Raw genomic sequence first — 24,484 nt, forward strand, 5'->3', positions numbered from 1 at the left:
ATGTCTATGTCTGCTTCTCCCTCTGCCTATGTCTATATCTCTGCCTCTTTCTCTCTCATGAATAAATACATAAAATCTTTTTAAAAAATAAAAAATTTTAAAGTCCATGTAAAGCTTTATTGTGCCTTTATTTATTTATTTTATCTTTATTGTTATTTTTTTTTTAAGCAGCTTCATTCTAGGCCTGAGCAACTGACTGAGCTACCCAGGCATCCCTTATTGTGCCTTTAAAGTGACCTTTTAATATCTTATTATCATACAACACACATATTTATCTTAAACTGTTGATTTTCTTTCTTTGGTATATATTACAATTCTGTTCAATTCAGTGACATTTTCAGAAGCCATTCTGACCAGAGCTGGAATATTTCTACTGCTGGCTGCCTATACCTTCCGATCTCAGGTGCTGATTTCTTTTGAGTGAAGAAAAACCAAGGCTCAGATATTCTAGGTGCTTTAGGATATTAGCCGAGTCATTTCTGGAGGATCATATTGGTAGGCAAGAGGGAGCAGGTTTGGAATTCAGCTGAATCTGTGACTGTTTGTCTAGGAATGCAGACATGGAGATGACTCTAGAGCGAGCAGTGAGTATGCTCGATGCAGACCACACACCACCACCCAGAATTTCTGCTGCAGCTACTTTCATACAGCACGAGTGCTTCCAGAAATCTGAAGCACGGAAAAGGGTGAGTATCATCTTAAATCCAGTTTAAAATTATCTTGCTTTTGCATCTGTTATGGTGGCCGTGTAAACTGAAACCAATAATTTATTTAAATTTTTAAAAATCTTTATTGAGTTAAATGTCAATTATAGGTCAATTTTAAATAACTTAATTTTTAAAAAAAGTCTAGAGACTTTAAAAATTTTTTGTTTATTTATTTGGGAGAGGGCGGGGAGAGGGAACGAATCTCAAGCAGATTCTGCACTGAAGGTGGAGGCTGATGTTGGGTTCAATCTCATGACCCTGGGATCATGACCTGAGCCAAAATCAGGAGCCCACCTGACTGACTGAGCCACCCAGGCACCCTAGCATAAGTGTTCTATAGGACAGACCACACCAAAATGGGATCTAGCATAATACCCTCTAGTTCCAGCCACATCATTGCAAATGGCAAGACTTCATTCTTTATTATGGGCAAATAATATTCCATTGTGTATATATACCACATCCTTTTTATCTATTCATCAGTCAATCGACCCTTGGGCTGTTTCCATAGTCTGGCTATTGTAAATAATCCTGCTATGAATGTCCAGGTCCATGTACCCCTTTGAATTAGTATTTTTGTATTCTTTGGGTAAATACCTAGTAGTGCAATTGCTGGATTGTAGGATAGTTCTATTTTTAACTTTCTGAGGAACTTCCATACTGTTTTCCCCAGTGGCTGTACCAGTTTGCATTCCCATCACCAGTATAAGAGAGTCCCTTTTTCTCCAGATCCTCATCAACACTTGTTGTGTCTTGTGTTGTTGATTTTAGCCATTCTGACAGGTATGAGGTGATAGCTCATTACAGTTCTTTTGCCCATTTTTATTTGTGTTTTTGTTCTCTTGTCATTGAATTTTGACAGTTCTTTATGTATTCTGGGTATAAGTCTTTTTTATTCAGATACGTGATTTGGAAATACTTTCTCCTAGTTGTATTTTGTCTTTTCATTTTTTAACAGTTTTTAATTTGGTTGGAGTCTAATTATAAATTTTTTCCTTTATGGATTGTGCTTTTCAGAGTGTATCCAAGAAATTCTTCTGGTCACTTACTCTAAGGACACAAAGATAATCTATATTTTCTTCTAGAAGTTTTATGAGTGTCGGGTTTTATAGTTGGTCTATGATCCATTTGGGATGAATTTTTGTATATATTGCAAGATGTGGACTGAAGTTCCTTTTAAAAGACATATGTGCAATTGTTTAGGTGCCATTTGTTGAAAAGACTATTATTTCAAGTCTAAACTGTTTTTTGTGCCTTTGTTGAAAAGGAATTGATTACATATATGTGAGTCTGTTTTTGCACTACGTATTTATTCTATTTCATTGATATATTATTGGTCTATCTTCATGCTAATATATTGTCTTGATTACATAGTTTTATATATCAATATAGTTTTATATTGAAGTTTGCTAATGTTAGTCCTCTGACTTTGTTCTTTTTCGAGTGATTTTGTCTATTCTAGTTCTTTTGCAGTCCCATGAATTTTAGAATCTATTTCTTTATGAAAAAACTGATAGGATTTTGTTTAAGATTGGAGAATTTTCATCTAAACATTATTGAGTCTTCTGACGCCTGACTATGGTATATTTAGCCATTTAGTGGGTCTTCTTTAATTGCTCTTAGCAATATTTTGTAATTTTACTGTGAAATGACTCTTAGCTCTAGTAGCATATTTGTAGATTCATCAGATTTTATACATAGATCATGCCATCTACTAATAAAGACAGTTTTGTTTCTTTTTGTTTCTTCCTTTTCAAACTGGATGACTTACATAGTTTTTCTTTTTGTATTGGCTAGAACCTCTAATGCAATGTTAAAACGAAGTGAGGGTGGACATGTCCAGTTCTTGATCATAGGGGGAAGCATTTCGTTATTCTTTCACTATTGTGTATGGTGCAACTTGTAAGTTTTTGTTCGTTTGTTTTTAGGAATTTAATCTGAGGGATTTTTATGTGGTTTTTTTGGAAGGAAGGAAAAAGTTTTATATTTTAGTATTTTTAACACCATTTCTTTTTCCTGCTTTTTAAAAATTGAATTATAATTGGGTTATATTGATAATAATGTAGATAACATTATATTATTTTCAGGTGTACAACGTGATATGATGTATGTAATATATTGTGAAATTATTACCACAAGTCCAGTTACCATACATCATTCAGTTATAAAGTTTTTTCTTGTAATGAGAACTTTTAAGATCTATTTTCTTAGGAATTCCAAATATACAATACAATATTAATAAGTAGTCATCATGATGTACATTACATCTTCATGACTTATTTTATAACTGGAAGTATATACCTTTTGACCATCTTCACCCATTTCACCCATGTCAAACCCTCCACCTCTGGCAACCACCAATCTATTCTCTGTATCTTTGATTTTGTTTTTTGTTTATTTGTTTTCAGATTCCATATAGTATTTGTTCACTGTCTTTTTCATTCAGCATAATGAAATGGACTTCAAGATCCATCCATATTGTTGCAAATAGCAGGATTTCCTTCTTATTTATGACTGAATAATACTCCATTGTGTATATCTGTCAATGGGTACTCAGGTTGTTTCCATGTCTTGAGTATTGTAAATAATGCCATAGTAAACATGGGAGTTCATTTATCTTTTTGAGTTAATGTTTTCATTTCCTTCTGAAATATCCCGGAAGTAGAATTACTGAATCATAAGGTAGTTCTATTTTTAATTTTTTGAGGATCCTCCATAATGTTTTCAGAGTGTTTGTACCATTTATGTTCCCACCAACAATGCACAAGAATGTTGTATTGTTCCCACCAACAATACACAAGAGTTCCCATTTTACCACATCCTTGCCAATACTTACTATTTCTTGTCTTTTCAGTAATAGCCATTCTGACAGGCATGATGTAATATCTTATTACTGTTTTGATTTTCATTTCCCTGATGATTAAGAATGCTGAGCACAGGGGCTTCTGCGTGGTTCAGTGGTTGAGCATCTGCCTTCAGCTCAGGGCATCATCCTGGGGTCCTGGGATGGATTCCCGTATCAGGCTCCCCTGCAAGGAGCCTGCTTCTCCCTCTGCCTGTGTCTCTGCCTCTCTCTGTGTCTCTCATGAATAAATAAAAATCTTTTTTAAAAAAAAGAATGCTGAGCATGTTTTCTGTATGTCAGCCATCTGTTATCCCTAATTTTACAGTTTTGGTTTTGGTTTTTTACTCAGGAATGGTTATTGGATTTTATCCAATGTTTTATTTGCTCATTAAAATATTTCTATGGTTTTTATCTTAATTTTGCTAATATGGTTAATTACTTTGATTTTTAAATGTTGTCCCATTCCTGGGATAAATCCACTTGGTCATGATGTACTGTTACTTTTTAAAATTAGATTTGCTAAAATTCTGTGAAAGCAATTATGCAGCTACATTTGTAAAGGATATTGATCTGTAATTTTCTTTTCTTGTAATGATTTAGTCCAATTTTGGATTGAGAGTAATATTAGCTTCATAGAATATTGGGAAGTGTTCTTTCCTCTTGAGTTTTCTGAAAGTTTGATTGTAATTGGTATTATTTCTTTCTTAAATGTTTGGTAGAATTTACCAGTGAAGCTAGTTGGACCTGAAGTTTTCTTGTGAGAGATTAACTATCTTCAGATCATGAGAGTGACACACTGCCTGCTGTGTTAAGGAGGCTAACTAGGTTCCTAACTATAAATTCAGTTTCTTTCATTGATACAGGGCTCTTAGGGCTATGTATACTTCCTAGTGAACTTTGGTAGTTAGTGCCTTTCAAAGATTTTGTCCATTTCATCTATGTTGTTCTAGTTTTCTTCAGTTTCTTTGTGTAGATGTTGTATGTTGTTTCTCTTTGCCTGAAGATTTTTCTTTTAACATTTATTCTAGTGCAGGTCTCCCGGTGATTAACTATTTTAACTTCTGTATGTCTGAAAAGAAATTTTGTCTTTGCTTTTGAAAGATATTTTCACTAGCAGTGGAATCCTAGGATGACAGTTTTTTGTTCTAATACTTCAAAGTTGTTGCTTCACAGTCCTCTCACTTGTGTTGCTTCAGACAAGAAATCATCTGTCATCTTTATTGTTCCTCTGTACATACTGTCTCTCTCTCCACCCACCCAAGCAGCTTTTAAGATTTTTTTCCTTATCATTAGTATTGAGCAGTTTGGTCACAATGTGCTTAGATGTAGTTTTCCATAGGTTTCTTGGGCTTGGGAGTTCACTGAGCTTCTTTAAATTTACAAACTTTTATTTTTCATCACATTTTGGAGTTTTGGTTGGCATTTTCAACCATAAATTCTTCAAATATTTTTTCTGTCCTTCCTTTGGGAATTAGTTACATACATATTTGGCCACTCGAAGTTATCTCATAGTTCATCCATATTCTATTCTTTTTCTTCAGTTTTTCCTGTATGCTTCCTTTTAGATACGTTTAGTTTCTGTGCTTTTAATTCACTAATCCTTTCTTCTGCAATGTTTAATATGCCATTAGTTTCATTTGGGGTTTCTTTAGTTCATAAATTATAGTTTTCCCCCTTTAAAAGTTAAATTTGAGTCTTTTTTATATCTTCTTTCTCTACCTAACATGTTCCATCCTTCCTCAAGATTTCTGAACTTATAAAAGACTATTACGATAGCTGCTTGAATGACCTTGTCTGCTAATTCTGATATCTGCGTTCATTTCTTCTTTGCATACCTGGAAATTTTTCATTGAATGCTAAATGTTATGAATTTTACCTTGTTGGATGCTGGGTATTTTTATATTTCTGTAAACATGCTTGAGCTTTGTTCTAGGATGTAGTTACTTGAGAACAGTTTGATCCTTTCAAATCTTGCTTTTGAGATTTGTTAGGTGGGACCAGAGCAGGATTTATTCTAGGACTACTTAATCCCCAATTCTGCACTCTGTCTCCTCAACTCTACTTATTGAATTCCATTTGAGTTTTCCCTAGCCACATTATAGCCTGAGAACTCTCTCAAGACCATGATCTTTGACAGCAGTGGGGCTCACCTTGCTTGTTTTCCATCCCTTAGGGATCATGATCCGTCATTGCTACATGTCCAATTATTGAAACCATTGCATGTTTTATGTATTTTTAAAAATTGTTTCAGGTAATAGGCAAATCCAGTCCTTCTCATTGTTGAGTCATTATCAATTTTGATAAATAATTCCCTAATAAATTCTCCCCCAAATTGTGTAAATTTACAACCCATCAACATTGTGTCTTATATGTACCATCACTAACACGAGATTATTCTTTTTTGTTTGTTTCTGTTAATCTAATGATGAAAAAAAGCTATCTCTTTATGGTAGAAATTTTCCTGTTTTTTGAAATCAAGATTAATAGTTGGTCATTTAATCAGAGTTACAAAGAAAAAACTTAATTATACACACACATACCATACACATACACACACACACACACACACACACACAATTACAGCGTTTGTCATAATCTTTCATAAACAATGCCCATTATGTATCATCTGTAACTTTAAAGATTAAAGTGAGGGCAGCCCGGGTGGCTCAGTGGTTTAGCGCCTGCCTTTGGCCCGGGGCGTGATCCTGGAGACCCGGGATCGAGTCCCACGTCAGGCTCCCTGCATGGAGCCTGCTTCTCCCTCTGCCTGTGTCTCTGCCTCTCTCTCTGTGTCTCTCATGAATAAATAAATAAAATCTTTAAAAAAATAAAGAATAAAGTGAAATGAGAACCTAATGACATTAATTCACCTGAGTTCAAATCCTTCTGGATTTTTACATTTTTCCTAGTCTTTTACATTAATTTTATCCAAAAATAATTTGAGGTTTATTAAAGCCACCTACCTTTATCTAGTCTTTCCAGAGCACACAGATTAGTTTTCAGAGAGACAGAATTCTTTTCACACTTCATTCATTTTCAGAACAGGTAAATAAATGATTACAGTTACAAGTACAGCTGAACTAAATACATTGGGAAACATGCCTAAGTTATCCTTGGTAAACATGTAATTCAACTAATAGAAATAGGGGTGCAAAGCTCAACCTAGAGTAACCTACCAGCTTTGATAGTACTCAGAGTATCCATAGGGTTCACAGAGGGAATAAAGAATGTAGATCCTGCAGATCAGTTAAGTAGAGTCAGACAAAAGAGTTCTGTTGACTATTTTTTTCTACCTAGATCTGTATCTCCTTAATGATTTGTAGGAGTTCTTTATCTATTGTGCAAGTTATATATAAACCAGTGTTATGCAATTTATGGCATCTTTCATCATGCAAGATTTAAAAATTCTTCTGAAGTCAGATTTGTCAATATTTTTATTCATGGCATCTGTATTTTAGGTATTGCTTTAAAAAAACCTATTCCCGCCTCTAGAATATTTTTTATTTTAAAAGCTATTGGGACCTCTGGGTGGCTCAGCAGTTGAGCATCTGCCTTCGGCCCAGGGCGTGATCCCGCAGTCCTGGGATCGAGTCCCACATCGGGCTCCTGCGTTGAGCCTGCTTCTCCGTCTGCCTCTGTCTCTGCCTCTCTCTCTGTGTCTCTCATGAATAAATACATAAAATCTTTAAAAAAAAAAGCTATATAATTATTAGGTATTTCTAAATGCCCCTTTGCCTATGTTCCATGGGAAGAATGAGTAAGGATTTTTAAAAAATTATATATTTAACTAGTAATGAATTTTCTTTATACATACAGATGAAGAGAATTAGCCTAAAAATTAGTCCTTTCTCTGCGTAAATCAGATAAATGTCTAAATTTTTTTAAAGATTTTATCTATTCATTTAAGAGAGAGAGAGAAAGCATGAGTAGGGGGAGAGGAAAAGGGAGAAGACTATTCAAGGGCCTGGGAGCCTGATGTAGGGCTCAATCCCAGGACCTCAGGCTCCTGACTCTGAGTTCTGGGCTGAAGGCAGACACTTAACCATCCCAGGCACCCCTAAATCTTTTTTTATTTCCAACTTAAAAAAACTGGGCATTATTATGCATGCTTTTATTTTCTAATCTGGAAATGCTTGAGTTTTTCTTTTGTTACTCAAGTTGAGCTAGATTCCTACTATCTCTTAAGTTACTAATTTGATTATAAATATCATTTTGCTTACATATAGGATTAATGTGCTTGCCTTCTTGGCTCTTATTTTAAGGCTAGGATAAACACTGGTTTTGAGAATAATGAAACATGAAAATCACACTGAAACCTAAAAATATATATGCATGGTAGTAAAAATTAAGAATTATAACCCAAGAACATTAACACAATCCTGCTGACATTAAGCATGGTGCTATAGTGTTTAAACTTATGTATAAAAGACCATTACAGGGGTACGTGGCTGGCTTAGCCAATAGAGCATGTGACGCTTGATCTTGGGATTGTGAGTTCCAGCCCCTTAGATCCTTTCCTGGGACTTTTCTTACTTGACACCATCTCCTGACCTGCTTCATCCACTCGCACATCTTCCATTCGCATGTGATAAAGATCCTGATGACTCACTGCATCTCCAGCCCATGTCCCTGCCCTGGGCTTCAAACCATACATCCATCTGTTTCCTGGACATCCCACTGGACTCAACATCAGCATTTTTAGAAAATGAACACATTATCTTCCTTTACTTTTCATCTCTAGTATCCAACCCTCCTTCGAAACTTGTTCTTCCTACTGGGTTGAAAGGCAGGACCATTGGTGGTTTGAATGTTAGCTCTCAGGAGTCACTTGGACAGGGTGAACCCAGCACCCTATTTTATTTACCTCAGTGACCTTGGGCAAGATATTTAACCTCTCTGAGCCTCGGCATTCCTACCTTTAAAGTTGAAATAATAGTCCTACTAGAAAGAATTGTGAGAATGCAGTCAGAGCAGTTGGATAATGGTACAATGCCTGCCCCGAAGTAATGAATCAGAACATATTATTTCCTGCGTAGGTGAGTGGTAGTTCACCCAGATGCTGTTACACAAAAACTTGAACAGAGACTTTGAACTTTCTTTTATTCTTACCTCTCAACATTACTCATATTCATGCAGTTTTTAAGATCTATTAGTGCTGCTACTAAAAGTGTCTTGAACCTACCCACATCTGTGCCTCCCCACTCAGTGCTACTATGCTCATTCCTATCACGATGTTTTCTGTTAATCTAGCTGCTTCCTGGTTAATCTTCCTTCCTCCATTCTTAACCACTTCTGATACAGTCACCTTACAGCACCAAGGGAGACCTTTCCAATAGCTGCCCCACTGCCTGTAGGAGAAGGGACAAACCTCTGAATTTAATTTGCAAGACCTTTCTAAAACTGGCCTTATTTCCATGCCTGCTTCAGATCTCATCACTGACGTATTGATTGCCGTAACTGCCTTGGAGAATCTTATTATAAACTCATTGCTCAGAATTTGAGAAATTAAAAAAAAAAGGAAGAAAAAACATACCCACAGTTGCCACTATTGTTATCATTTTGGTTTTGTTCTCTAACTTTTTAAATGCATGTATTTACATAGCTGTAATCAAATTGAATATGTAGCTTTGTTTGTAGGGATATTTTTGTTTGATTTTTAAAAATATGCACAAATATATGCTTGTTTAAAAAAATACAAAATAACAAGCTGCTTTCATAACTTATCCCCCCATCATTTGTTTCAAGCTCACTAATTTCATTTCCTTCTTTATGTTCTGTGTTTGAATGGAAATACATAGATATTTTATACAGTTTTTTTCAGTAACACTGTATCTTTTTTCTTTTTTCTTTTTTTTTTTTTTTAGATTTTTTTATTTATCTATTCATGAGAGACACAGATAGAGAGCGAGGCAGAGACACAGACAGAGGAGAAGCAGGCTCCACTCAGGAAGCCCGCTGCGGGACTAGATCCTGGGGCTCCAGGATCACGCCCCGGGCCAAAGGCAGGCGCCAAACAGCTGAGCCACCCAGGGATCCCCCAAGTAACACTGTATCTTAAGCACTTTCTCATAACATTAGCAATATTCTGCATACCTCATATTAATGGTGGCATATTAACGGTGATAGTAATAGCTACTATGTGTTGAGCGAGTACTATATACCTAGCGTGCAGATTGTTAATCTTAGATAATCTCCATTTGACTGGTGAGGGAACTGTAATGACTAATAAAATATAGGTCAGTTCTAAAATTGCTCTGCCTCTCCCATGGAAACTTCAACATAAGGATGTGTGACAATCATTAACCAGTCTTCCCTGTTGTTGAAACTTTATGGTTTCACTAAAGTTTTCACTATTATAAATAATGTAGTTACGATTACATGTGTGTGCATTTCAAATTATTTCCTCGTGAAGGTTACTAGAAGAGAATACTTTTAAAGTTTTTGACACATATTGCCAATTTTCTTCCTGAAATGTTAAACCAATTTACAGGGAGTGACTAATTCTAATGGTAAAGAAAAGAGAGGAGTGACATTTCACAGAGGTGACATTTGAGCCAGCTTATGCAGGATGAGAAGGGCTTTGCCAGAAGTTAGGCATAGTGGTCAGAACATTCTAGACAGGAAAGAGAGAGAGAGCAAAGGCACAGGGCACAAGGGAGCCCTTGCCCCAAAGGAGTCAGTCTGTTCCCTCTGCTTATTTGCCACCAGAAATCCTCATTATTTATTTTATGGTTGGCAGCAAAGAGAATCAGAATAGAGCCCTTCCGTATATTTAGAAATGATCTCAAATGAAAGCTCTCTTGAAGTTCTGAGACATTCATGCTAGTCTGTTTCTTTTTTCCTTTCCCCAGAGGGAGAACAGATCCCCCGAGGATTCAGTATAACTGGGAAACACAGGCAACCTCTCTGGTCCCACATCTGCTTCCCTGAATTTAAAGGCGCGAGGACAGTACATTTGACATTGGTCTTAGTACATATAGATCCATCATCAACCATCCTTCTAGTTATATGCAGTGAGGAAAATATCATCAACTTCTTGCATTTGATACTGATTTTGTATCAATCTGCTTGATAAAATGGATAAAAGAAACCAAAGTCTTTTTTTAAATTTGGGATAGGTGCCAGACACTTGGAGTCAAATTCTACAGTAACTAGAGCTGTGGCAGATTTCAGCCTTTATCTGAGCATGGTGTGTCTGCAATTCCTTCTTTCCGGGCTAGAGCAAGTGCTGAAAGCCAAAGGGATAAAGGTGACAGGGTAAGGGAAACCTGCCGTCTGAGCCCCCCACCCTCCCACCTCAGTCAGGACAGTGGAGGCTTCCACATGCTACTCTGGCTAATTCCATAATCGCATCTGGAAATGCAATATGGCCAGTAAGCCACTTCACATATTTTGAAGAAGGCAACTTATAAATTATAAATTAAGTAATAAAATATTTCTTAAGTTTGCAAAGTACCTTCAGGACAAAAAGGATTTTCTTTTTGTGTCTGATGTTTATACTGCTAGCGCGAAGATTTAGTATAGGTGGCATTTATGAAGTTGATAGAGTGTAAACTTAACCACCTTAAAACCTAACTATGAAATAGAAATTGATAAAATTAGGGGGATCCCTGGGTGGCTCAGCGGTTTAGCGCCGCCTTCAGCCTAGGGTGTGATCCTGGAGTCCCGGGATCGAGTCCCACGTCGGGCTCCCGGCATGGAGCCTGCTTCTCCCTCCTCCTGTGTCTCTGCCCCCACCCCCACCCCCACCCCCGTCTATAATAAATAAATAAATAAATCTTTAAAAAAAAAAGAAATTGATGAAATTAGAGAAACCTGTGAGTTACAGACTGTTTTTAAAATAAACTGTGCCTTTCTGCTTTTAAGGAAGTGTAATAATGGGAATAGATGAAGTGATCAAATAGTGATCTGCGGGACCAGAATTAATTGATAGTGAAGAAATCTTTCTCATTAGCATTGTCACACAAATATATTAAAATAGCTGTAGACATAGCCCAACCAAATTGCTGTGACCAGTCTACCAATTGTATCCTGTTCTGCAAATGAATGTCCCCTCTGAAGGGAGTGATAAGTAGTAGTAGTCATTACTACCAGTGAAACCTTAAAGGGACCAAAAGACTACTTCTCTCCTCTCTCACTCTTTCTCTTTCTTTCTCTCTCAAGAGAAGGAAGGGGGGATGGGCAGAGGGAGAAGGAGAGAGAGAATTTTCAGCAGGGCTCCATGCCCAACATGGACTTAAGTGACTGAGCCACCAGGTGCCCTAAGAGTACTTCTCTCTTAAGGTTCTTAACAAGCTATTAATTAGATAATGTGTATGAAACTCTTAATACTATGCCAACACCTGGAAGTGGGTGGAGGAGTCATTATCTGTGTTTTATTATTATTATTATCACAGTTATTATTTTTAAACCTTGACTTTTATTCTTGCCTTGCTAGTTTTCTTCCCAATCCTAGCAAAGGAAGATGTCATATTGGAAAATTATGTCTTAAATACCATTTATCTGTCTATGAAAGGGAAACTGGATTTTTTTAAAAGATTTATTTATTTATTTATTTATTTATTTATTTATTTATTTATTTATTTATGATAGACATAGAGTGAGAGAGAGGCAGAGACACAGGAGGAGGGAGAAGCAGGCTCCATGCCAGGAGCCCGATGTGGGACTTGATCCCGGGACTCCAGGATAGCTCCCTGGGTCAAAGGCAGGTGCTAAACCACTGAGCCACCCAGGGATCCCCCAGGAAACTGCATTTTGATGATACGTAGAAAATATGAAAAGGTGTTACTGTTACTAGGCCCTGGAGCACGAACTGTTGTGCAGTTAGGGCATCATTTGTAGGTGATGAACTTCATCTGAAAGGGAAACTCCTGCTCATTCACAGTTATATCCTAAAAATGTCTGCATTAAGATGGAGAAAGTGACTGAGATCTTTACCAAAAGTTCCTACTAAAATTTTCTGAAGGTGCCTGGGTGGCTCAGTTGAATAGCATCGGACTCTTGATTTTGGCTCAGGTCATAATCTCAGGGTTGTGAGATCGAGCCCTGCATTGGGCTCCACACTCACCATGCTTGGGATTTCTTTCTCTCCTTTTCCTTCTGTCCCTCCCCACTCACGATCTCTCTTGCTCTCTCTAAAAAACAAAATTTTTCTACATCAGATGCCAGTGGAAGACTATGAGAAAGAAAGCCCTCAGTCTGCACCTTAACATTTCTCTTTAGCAGCCCCATGTCCACCTCTTGATTTTCTTTTTTTAGATAATATTTGCAGCCTGAAATATAAAATCACCTTGCTCAGATTGCCATTATTTGCCTCTTCTTAAACAACCATACATTTCAGAATCTAAGCCATCTATGTTTCTATTCGTAGTTCTGGCTCTAACAGACAGCACACTCTTTCTTGCATATTTCGATAGGAGAAAGAAATATTTTAAAAATAGCATATCAAAAAGTATAAAGTTACATTATTTACTTAAATTGCTTGCATAATTTGTATGTAAATCTTTAAGTACCCAAAGCAATTGATCGTAAAAATAGCTGGCATTTAGGATTAGTTTGCTTTGCTACTACCGTCGCCATGGTAAATGAATCTTTATTTCTACCATTAATGAAGTGAGATCTGTTTGTTTATATTGACTGTAAAGTTCTGTCCTGGAAAAAAAAAAATACTCATGTAATATGTGCTGTTCTTCCATAAAACTCTTTATTCCTCACATTCCCAAGTCTGTTCATCTTCATTATGCTCAAGGCTTTTATAACTTAACTCTTTTCATTCACATAGCTATCACTTAACTTTCTATCACTTTAACTTTCTCTTTCAATTATCTCACAGGTTTCAGTCTTCTCAAATTTATTGTTAGCTCCTCAGTGAGATTGTAGGCATATACCTTATGCTGTGAGTCTCAGGCTATGTCTCCTTTATTATTTGATGGGGGTTCTAATCCACAGTACTGAACTTTGTGTGTTCATTCATATTGCAATGAACGTTTTTGATGCCACATCAGAATAAATACCTGAAATACGCATCCACTTCTTCCCCAGGTCAATCAGCTTCGTGGCATCCCCAAGCTTCTGCAGCTCCTGAAAGTTCAGAATGAAGATGTTCAGCGAGCCGTGTGTGGGGCTTTGAGAAACTTGGTATTTGAAGATAATGACAACAAGTTGGAGGTAGCTGAACTCAACGGGGTACCTCGGCTACTCCAGGTGCTGAAGCAAACCAGAGACTTGGAGACTAAAAAGCAAATAACAGGTAGTGCTCACAGAATGTGAAAGGACGTAGAGCAGGGTACCCCAGCTGGGTATGTTATGCTCTCTATTTTTCTTAAGCTTCCCACAACCAGTGCTTGATGGGCTCATCATTATCTGAGAGGTGGCTTTCAAGGAACATTGTCACCTTGCTGAGTTAGACGTCAAATTCAGGTGAAGTTTGAATTCCTTTTTTTCTGAAGGGGAAGTTATTTTGAGGCTTTTGCTCAGTACACATAAGAAAAACTGTGACTTTGACTACATGTTTTTAAAACAACTTTGCAAGACTCACTGCATGGAAATCCGCATCAGTTTGAGTCTCTGAAGAGACTCAAGAGGAGCCACACCCAATTATTTTTACTATTTATTCAATAATCCACGCCCTGGATCTATACAAAGAAAGCAAGTCAGGGAGTCAAATAGTGTCCTAATGTAGAAGATCAATTTAGGGATCCCTGGGTGGCACAGCGGTTTGGCGCCTGCCTTTGGCCCAGGGCGCGATCTTGGAGACCAGGGATCGAATCCCACGTCGGGCTCCCTGCATGGAGCCTGCTTCTCCCTCTGCCTGTGTCTCTGCCTCTCTCTCTCTCTGTGACTATCATAAATGAATAAAATCTTAAAAAAAAAAAAAAAAGATCAATTTAACCAAATAGTCAAAATATAAGAAATACTGTTTTCTAATCCTTCCATTGCCTGGACCCCTCAAAATAACTGCTCCCTAGCCCATCCATCACTGAACCCTAAAAAAAATGAAAAAAGAATGAGAGTGGCTGGATGTGGTTTTTTTTTCTAGCGCTCTACTTCATATTTCAAAATACTGAGTTGCATAGGTAAATACCATTTTTCTGTCAATAGATTAAAAAGATGAAATAAACTGATAGAATTAAATCAACAGTTTTAGTAATCCTTGAAACATGGAGAAGACAGACCTAGTTTCATTTAAGTGAATAGTACATACAGTCGAGGAGAAAATGGTTCATTGATGTTCAAGCTTGCCCTTCCTGCCGTCACCATCTGCTCTGTGCTGACGCTCCCTGCACACCTTACAGAGTGTGAGAAGCATTACTGAGTGCGATTGTCAGTAGCGTTGGTTGCCCTGGGAAAACTTAAATTAAGAACATTCAGTGCCCCAGGTAGTAAACGTACATTTTTAATTTAATTATCATGAAAAAATTTTGAGATATTTTTAGGTGTTATTGGGTGATTAAATCTCAATTTTACAGATGAGGAAAGTAGGGTCCAAAGGAGTTAACCCTTTTTAATGTATTTGTAAATAATAATTCTTGACAGTGTTACTTATTTTAAAAATTCTTTTTTTTTACATTTGTTTTTATTGGAGTTCGATTTGCCAACATATAGCATAACACCCAGTGCTCATCCCATCAAGTGCCCCCCTCAGTGCCTGTCACCCACTCACCCCAACCCCCTGCCCACCTCCCCTTCAACTACCCTTTGTTTCCCAGAGTTAGCAGTCTCTTATGGTTTGTCTCCCCCTTTATTTTTTTTTTAAAGATTTTATTTATTTATTCATGAGAGACACAGAGAGAGAGAGAGAGAACGAGGCAGAGACACAGGCAGAGGGAGAAGCAGGCTCCGTGCAGGGAGCCCGACATGGGACTCGATCCCAGGTCTCCAGGATCACACCCCAGGCTGCAGGCAGCACTAAACCACTGCACCACCAGGGCTGCCCTGTCTCCCCCTTTAATTTTTCCACTCAGTTCACCTTAAAAGGAGGTATCTCACAAATGTTGTTTTAAACTGAATATATTCTGTACTTCCGCTGTGTCCACTTTACCATACAGCCCTTTTTTCTGTAGAAATGTCATTCTATCTTCTCTGCCCATTTATATCTTAAAACAATCACATATTTTTCTAACTTAATATATTTAATTTTATAAAACTGTATGAAGAGTGGTACCATGCTGCCCTTCTGCCAGCATCCTATCATGTCCCATGGGAAGTTTCCTTCCATCTTTATGATTTATATTAAAACACCTACAGAAATTAAGAGTGATCACACACATTCATTGATTCATTCATTCATTCAGCCAGCATTTACAGGGCTGCCTTCAAGTGCCAAGCAATGGGAATCAGTCTAGAGAGGTTGTACATGTTCTTTTCCCTCTGCTAACACATGAACAATTATGTGGTGGTTGGCACATAAAAAAAGACTAAACCTCATAGTTAAAACCTAACATTTCCTCCATTAAAATATAGTAATGACAACATAAGAGAATAGCAAACAGATAAATTTTTTTTACTGTTTTACAGTCAAATAAAGACTTCTCGAAGGAGATATGTTTCATTCTGGACTTTAAAAGAAGGATAGGATACACTTTGAACTGGTGTTTTGAGGGAGAATGAAAGTCATTCCCAGCAAAATGAACATTATTAGCAAAGCAAAGAAGCAAAAAGAAGCCGCTGGTCATGTAGAGGGAGTTTGATAATAGAGTATTGAGGTTAGGGTGTATTGTAGCCAGAGAACTTGGGAGGATTTGTGGTGTGTGTCAAGGAAGTAATCCATTGAACCACGCTTCCTCTTCTCTTGTTTAGGCAATAGGAAACTACAGTCAGAGAACATTCTGTGGTATTAATGCCATAGAAACCATTCAGTTATCTTTAGATAATCTACAGAGCTGATAAATGGAGGTTTATTGTGCAATTCTCAGGATTTCTAGAACTTGGCTTGTTCACCCCTACCAGAGGGTGCTCATTACATGCTAATTGAATTGAGTTAATACTTGAATGTTTGATACAAATCCCTCCAAATAACTTCCTTTAGCTCTATTAATAGAACAGCTAAATAAGTGCTTTCGGGGCCTCAGAAATAAATTGTTGACTTAATGTAGACATGTTTATATCTTAGTTTAGAAACACAAAGCGAGCAACCATATATGTGAATCTTATCTATTTGGTGAACATCTTTTTTTTTTTTTTTTTTTTGAACATCTTTTTATTGAGCCTCTTTTACATGCTTGCCACTAAGTTAGGACTTTCCATTTTTCATCTTTGTTCCCCTTGACATCTCCATAAGGCATTATTGTTGATTTCCGCATGATCAGTGTGACACTTTAGGGTGGTAAGTAGATTGCCCAAGATTACACAACTGGCAGAGCACAAGGCCCAGATTTGAACCTAGTTTTATCTGCGTGTTTTGCTGTATGAAAGTGGCTCTCACCTACTGTTTCTGGGGCAGAGAGTGACTCATTTTTACAGTTCTTTGGGAAAGGGTTTATCTTTAAGAATCTCAGATCAGAGAGCTCTTTCATTCTTCTCTGAGCCTTCCTCTCTCTCCACTTGCCACTGACATGATTCAGTCTTCTTCACACCCCTGGTCTACTATTGCAGTAGCTTCTTACTGCCCCTCTGATTCAGTATTGCACATTCCCACTCCATCCACCACTCTGCTCCTAATGATTTCTTTCTAATATGAAAATTCTGCCCATTGTCCTCCCCATTAACTATAAGGTAGAGTCCATGCTGTGTAGTATGCCATACTAAGATTTTATGATGTGAACTTGGTGACCATAGGCAACCAGTGTCTCCTCTCATACCCTTCCAGCTCAGGTTCTGAAATCCTCGAGGATTTTGCTGGTCTGTTCCATGTCTCTTTTCTATCTTGGTATCTTTTGTGCTGTTTCTTGGACTAGAATCCTTTTCCACACCTTGACCATCTGGTGAACCCTCTCATCTTTCAATAGGTGTCTTTTCCTTTGAAGCATTTTCAGATGCCATCTTTCCATACTTTACTCCCTGTCTCCCGCCCTCCCCCCAGTGGAGTTTTGAAAGGCTTCCACTGAACTACTTTTGCATCCTTTAATATTAGGATGCCACTTATTTCATGCCTGTATATTTATTGCAATAACAACAGCTATTTGTTATTTTCTCAAATGAGACTTCTGATTGAACATATGAAAGAGACTTGTGAGAGCACCCACGTGGCTCAGTCAATTAAGCATCCAATTCTTGGTTTTAGCTCAGGTCATGATCTCAGGGTGGTGGGATTGAGCCTCACATCGGCCCTGCACGCAGCGTGGAGTCTGCCTCAGATTCTCTCTCCCTCTCTGTCCCACTCATTTTCTCTCAAGTAAATAAATAAAATCTTTGGGACACCTGGGTGGCTCAGTCATTTAAGCATCTGCCTTCAGCTCAGGTCATGATTGCAGGGTCCTGGGATCCTGCCCCTGCCTCAGCCTCCCTGCTCAGTGGGGTGCCTGCTTCCCTCTCGCTGCCCCTCCCCCCTCATTCATGCTCATTTTCTCATGCTCTCTCTCTCAAATAATGTTTTTTTAAAAATCTAAATAAATAAATAAAATCTTAAAAAAAAAAAAAGACTTGTGATCTGGGAATATCCAGATTACACACCAATAAGAGAACCAAGTGTGTTTTCAGATAGGACCCTGATTTTTCTGGCCAAGATATAAAACAATTAAACATTTGATATCTATATATGTATAAAATAAGTACCAGAGCTTTGTTTGCTGGAAGAAAACATCAACTCACTGACCTTCCTAGCATTTTCAGTACCAGCCTCAGAGGGAAGCTCTTCCCTTTCCAGATGAAAAGGCTTCAGGATCAAAGACTCCCTCTGAGATTGTTCTCCCTCCCTTACCAAGTGAGCGTGGTAGTGTACTTTAATTGAAATGAGAACAGTACATACTGATCTCAGAGGTTCATCTTCAGGGTCACTGAGTAATGAACACTTTCAGAAATGAGTGGGCTCTGGCTTAGTAAGAATGAAGCAAGAGATTCTTGTCCTTCTGTGTGTTACATAAGGAAGGGTCATGTTTGTCGATGATTTGTTGAAAATGCATATTGACTTCTGCATATTTTATGGAAATATTTAATTGAACTGCTGTATTTTAATAAAATAGCAGAAACATTTTACTATAAAATATTCATTATGCACCTTTAAAAATAATTCTATATTATTTTATTCTGCATTTGTAATATGCAACAGGTTACCTTGGGTTCATATAACTTGGACTAAACGGCTTTTGCGATAGTGTGGTATCGCAGGTAAGATTTACAAAACTTAGGTGAAAGGAGTATATCCACACAAGGAAAATTATAAAAAAAAAAAAAAAAAATCCTCTGTTTTGTGATCACTTTGCAAAACAAGGTTAAAACACACCGGTTCTCCTTTTTTTCCTCCTGCTCTTCCTTCTCCCTCTGTACTGATATTAGGGATTCATTTAATCATACTACTCGCAATTTTTGCCACCTAAGTGTCATTTAGACTTTGTTAAATAACCGTATTTCTAGTCCTCAAGGGCGGACTGGATTTTAATATCTTATAAGATCCCTTTACTAAAGTTAGGTATTTTTTGCAAATATCACAGTTGGCAACAAATTTCTAGATAATGAAGTTATTATTATCTCTCTTCTAAGTGCTAATTATTCAAAACATATCCCTAACCAGAATCCATTTCTCTTTCTTTTTGCCTTGAATGAGAACTTAGTGATAGAAAATTACAGGCTTATCAGCTGCAACAAAGAACTATAATAATAGAAACCTAGGCACTATGAATAAGTTGATTAGAAGCTAAAGGTGAGACCAATGAAAATCTAAACCCTAATGTTATCTCAGAACATCCAGAATCAAGTCATTGAAAGGAAGTTCTATGAAGGGTCTTCTGGCCCATTTGTTTCCCAGTGCCAGAAATGGGAATCATTTTTCTAAGTAATCTTTACATCTAGCTTGGGGCTCAAACTCATGACCCTGAGATCAAGAGTCCCGTGTTCTGACTGAGCCAGCCAGGTGCCTCAGGAATCATTTTTTAAAATACAAATTCCTAAGATCTGTCCTGAGATTCTGGCAAGTATGAGATGTGGCCCAGGAATATATGATTCTGATATGCCACGAGGTTCATTCGGAAACTGCTGGTCTAGTGTAACACTCTAGCTTTGAGATAAAATCTCCTTGTCAATGTTTTGATAAAGGAGGAGCTCATTTTTATCAGCTGCAGCAATAGAGCTGGATCTTACAAACAGATCTGTTTTCTTCAAAGCTCTCTTAGAAACTGATATTTTCAGTGAGCCAGAATCTCTTTCCCTTGAATTTCCACTCATTAGTTCTGGTTTTGCTGTCTTATAGTCACCAAAAAAATGATATCTAGTTGTTAAATTTGCATTTCTTTCGTTACTGGGGAAAATGCATTCCTTTTTTTTTTTTTTTAAGATTTTATTTATTTATTTATTCATGAGAGACACAGAGAGAGAGAGGCAGAGACACAGGCAGAGAGAGAAGCAGGCTCCATGCAGGGAGCCCCAGGATCACGCCCTGGGCTGAAGGCCCGGGGCTAAACCCCTGAGCCACCCAGGGATCCCAAGAAAATGCATTCCTATGTGTAGTAGATTCTAATATTTTTTAGCTAGGATTAATTTTTCTACTAGCAATTGAATTTATAATGATTTATAAGAACTCTATATATTAGGGATATTAACCTTGTATTGTCATACATATTTTCCCAATCTGTAATTGGCTGTTTATTGATTTTTGTATGCTCATGTTAGGGGAGTGTCTATGTATAATCCCAAATCTCTAGTGAACACTTAAGCTCCTTCCTAGCTTTGTGCCATACCAAAATTTGGTAGGCATGACATTTCTATATGATATCCTATATTAAGAATTCAAAAATTATACTGATACTCCCAAACCAGATATTTTTATAGAAATAATACTGCTTGCCAAGCTATAAAGGACATCAAGTGTTGAAGGAAAATCTCACTTCCTTTGTTTAAAATTAATCTTTTTCTGGTTTTTATTGTAAGGTATACTTTTCCTTTGAGTGCCCTGTGTGGTCCTTTCTAAAAAGAGGAAATGTCATTATGCTTTACATTTTTAAGCCTCTGGCAGGCAGGGACTGTTCATTTGTTTGCTTATTTAAAACAGGAAGCTTTTCCCCACCTTCTCTCTCTTTTCTTTTTAGCTTTCTTTAGTAGCTTAGGAAACACAACTCAACCTCAGACCTGCCTCTACATTGTTTTCAGCCACCTTTGGAGTTCTGTTCTGTCATTCTACCCCCGTCCAGGGCCCCTCAAGCCTAAGTGGGAGGAATGAAGTCATTGTGTTGCAAAACCAGTGGCTGAGGGACACTGCTCCTGCCTAAATCCCCAGGGCTAGTTTGATCAGGAAAAGACGCCCCCCCACCCCCAAGCCAGAATTCGAGCTCTCACCAGACACCAGATCCCCAGTGTCGCTGTATCTGATGGAAGTTCTGCGTAGGCTGCAGTGGGGATTCGGTTATGGTCTCAGAAATGACTTACTGGTACACAGCCAAAGTAAACTGATTAAGGCCAAAAGACTGCATTTGGCCTAGAGTGTTCTAAATGGTGGGCCAGATATGAGTATGGTTGAATAATTAGCAAGCTTTAATTGTGTAGACAATTATTTCAGTCATTAAAATCAGGGGAGATGACACCACCACAGAATTCAGCACCCCCCCCCAAAAAGCACCTTTGCTTTTTTCACAACGTAGACTGTTCTGTATACCTGTGCTTCCTCTTTCTTTTATGCAGACAAAGCAGTAAATTTTAAAAGTAGGAATTACCGACTGGGTGGTGGGGGAATGAATAGGGAAGAAAACGAAGATCGCTTCTCTTTCTCTGCTCTCAGCCTTCCTGGATGATAGTGAGTTAGTCATTTCCTGAGGTATGAAAGAAGGAAAGTAAGGCAGCTTTACACCTGCTGGGAGTCACTGGAATAGCAAGCAAGAGCTATTCTTCCACTGAATCGGAAGTATTTGAATGCCAAATCTGTAAGAAAAACAAATCCTAAATGTGTGTGCCACTTTGTATTCCCTCTGAGGCACCCAGCTTCAGGCTCTGTCTCACAAATGCCCTGAAAAGTACAGGATGCTCTTATCTTATGAATTTCTTTCTGAGTTGGCTTATATGGCCTTTCTCTTTACTGGTGGGTCAAGGGGGAGATTTCAAGAGGAAAGGTAAAGTTAAATGAGGACAATGCTTAGACCAGTGCTTTAGGCCATGCATGTTGGCAGGTAGATTAAATACTCTTGTACCTCCTTCACTGCCAAACTATAATATAGGAAATTCATGAGATACCCAACATAAGTTCCAGGAGGGCAGAAAGTCTATCATTGGGTAGGATTTAATAAATATTAATTGGTGATGTTGATCAGCCTACCGGTGACAGGCAGGGGTACAGGCAAAGGCTTTCAAACAGCCTTTCCTGCTGTCACTGAGCGGCAAATATCAGGTGGAAGTTGCAGGTAGTGGGGAGCAGGAGGCAGAGGGAGATATTCTTCCCATGCAACTACAGGAGAAAAAGATGACCCTTTAAAAACACTGAAGCCTTGGAGTACCTGACTGGCTCAGTTGGTAGAGTGTGCAAATCTTGATCTCTCGGTTTTAAGTTCAAGCCCCAGGTTGGGTGTAGCGATCACTTTAAAAGAATGTAAAATCTTTTTAAAAAAAATAAGATAAACAAAAATAAAAATATAGAAGTCTTTATTACAATAGGATCATTTCAAGCTCTGTGTTGGTGAGACCAGAATTTGTTACCTCAGTGAGGTCAGCTTAGTGATAGGATCTTTTAAGAGAAACAGTATACGTGTTTAAGGATTTCTAACTTTCATTCACATTCCTGATTAATTTAAAAGCTGCATAATTTTATATCATAATATCTGTGTGTGTGTGTGTGTGTGTGTGTGTGTGTGTGTGTGTGTGTGTCTTATGGATCAGCTTCATTGCCATCTAACAAACTCTAAACTGATTCTTTCAGTTGGAAAAGGGGCCACCCTTTTCTCTACACAACTAGCCACAGCCCTAGGGCTGCTGCCCTAACTCATCTTTTCAGTAGTCATTTGACCCATCCCCGTGCTGTTTTGATATAGTACTTTTTGCTTTTCTAGGTTTGCTGTGGAATTTGTCATCTAATGACAAACTCAAGAATCTCATGATAACAGAAGCCTTGCTCATCCTGACTGAGAATATCATCATTCCCTTCTCTGGGTGGCCAGAAGGAGACTACCCCAAAGCAAACGGTTTGCTTGATTTTGATATATTTTACAACGTCACAGGATGCTTAAGGTAATGCCACTCTACACATCTTTTCTCTGTATACCTTATATACTGCATTAAAAACTCTACCCCATTACCTGGAGATGCTATAAGAATTATAAAAATCACTCTGAATACAAAAAGTACCATGTAAAGACAGTGAGAAAGGTAAAGAACACAATACCATTTCTAGGCATGTTTGATTTTAGCAGCTACCCACATTAGCTCACAAGAGAGAGGATGTCAGTTCCAATAAAGAAAACAGAGATCTGATCTGAACACCCAGAATTCAATGCAGACTGGCCTTTCCTATCTCCCAAGGCTTAAGGTAGGCTTCATGCTTTTTTAATTCACAAGAAGCTAATGACATGGTTAAAAAAAATAATTTTAAGCCCAGTGTTTTTACTTTTTTATTGTTTATGTTTTATCAAGTCATAATTGACATAAATTAGTTTCAGGTGTACAATATGATTCAATATTTGTATATATATTGCAAACAGGCACCACAAAAAGTCTAGATAACATTCATTGCCATGCATAGTTTTACAGAACTTCTTTTTTTTTATGATGAGAACTTTTAAGATTTTTGTCTTAGCAACTTTCAAATATATAATACAGTGTTATTAATTATGGTTGCCATGCTGTACATTACCTCCCCAAGACTAACTTTGTTTGTTTGTTTATTTGTGGCAGACGAAAATTTATTACCATTATGGTTTTTTTAAACTTACTTTATAACTAGAAGTTTGTACCTTTTGACCATTTTGCCATGTTTGTACCTTTTGAACATTGCCCCCTGCCTGTGACAACCCCACCAATCTGTTCTCTGTATCTATGAGCTTGGTTTTTGGTTTTGGTGTCTTTTGTTTTTTTGTTTTTAATGTAATCTTTATATCCAACATGGAGCTTGAACTCACAGCCCCAAGATCAGAAGTCATATGCTCTACTGAATGAGCCAGCCAGGTGCCCGTATGAGCTTGGTTTTTGTTTTGTTGTGTTTCTTTGAAATTCTGTTTATAAATGAGATCAATACTGTATTTGTCTTCTCTGACTATTTCACTTAACATAATGCCCTAAAGGTCCATCCATGATGCTGTCAGTGGCAATATTTCGAATTTTCGTTCCAGCTTATATATATATATATATATATATATATATATATATATATATATATATATATATACCTGATTTTCTTTATCCATTTACTTGTCAGTAGACATTTAGCTGGTTTCTATTTCTTGGCTATTATGAATAATGCTTCAGTGAATATACAGGTGCATATGTCTTTTCAAGTTAGTGTTTTCATTTTCTTTGGATAAATATCCAGAAGTGAAATTGCTGGATCATATGGTAGTTCTATGTTTAATTTTCTTAGGAACCTATGTAATGTTTTCCATAGTGGTTATGCCAACTTAACATTTCCACAAGCACTGCACAAAGTTTGCCTTTTCTCCATATCCTCACCAACACTTGTCATTTCTTGTTTTTTTGATAACAGCCATTCTAACAGGTCTGAGATAATATCTTGTGGTTTTGATTTGCATTTCCCTGGTGATTAGTTATGTGCATTTTTTCATGTGCTTTCTTTGGAAAAATGTCTGTTCGGATCTTCTCATTTTTTAATCAGATTGTGTTTAATATTGAGTTGTGTAAGTTCTTTATA

At 37.5% G+C, this 24,484-nt stretch overlaps 1 protein-coding gene across 1 annotated transcript in view; it reads left to right on the plus strand.

Annotated features, from left to right (window-relative positions):
* Positions 1-24,484, plus strand: part of PKP2 (plakophilin 2) — an 87,595-nt gene that overhangs the window by 26,515 nt on the left and 36,596 nt on the right. The window contains exons 4-6 of the mRNA XM_026000110.2: positions 551-686; positions 13,594-13,801; positions 22,674-22,851. Of these exons, the coding sequence (XP_025855895.1) occupies positions 551-686; positions 13,594-13,801; positions 22,674-22,851 (522 nt within the window). The remainder of the gene's footprint in view (positions 1-550; positions 687-13,593; positions 13,802-22,673; positions 22,852-24,484) is intronic.

Source organism: Vulpes vulpes, chromosome 8, assembly GCF_048418805.1.
Source record: "Vulpes vulpes isolate BD-2025 chromosome 8, VulVul3, whole genome shotgun sequence".
NCBI classification, from domain to species: domain Eukaryota; kingdom Metazoa; phylum Chordata; class Mammalia; order Carnivora; family Canidae; genus Vulpes; species Vulpes vulpes.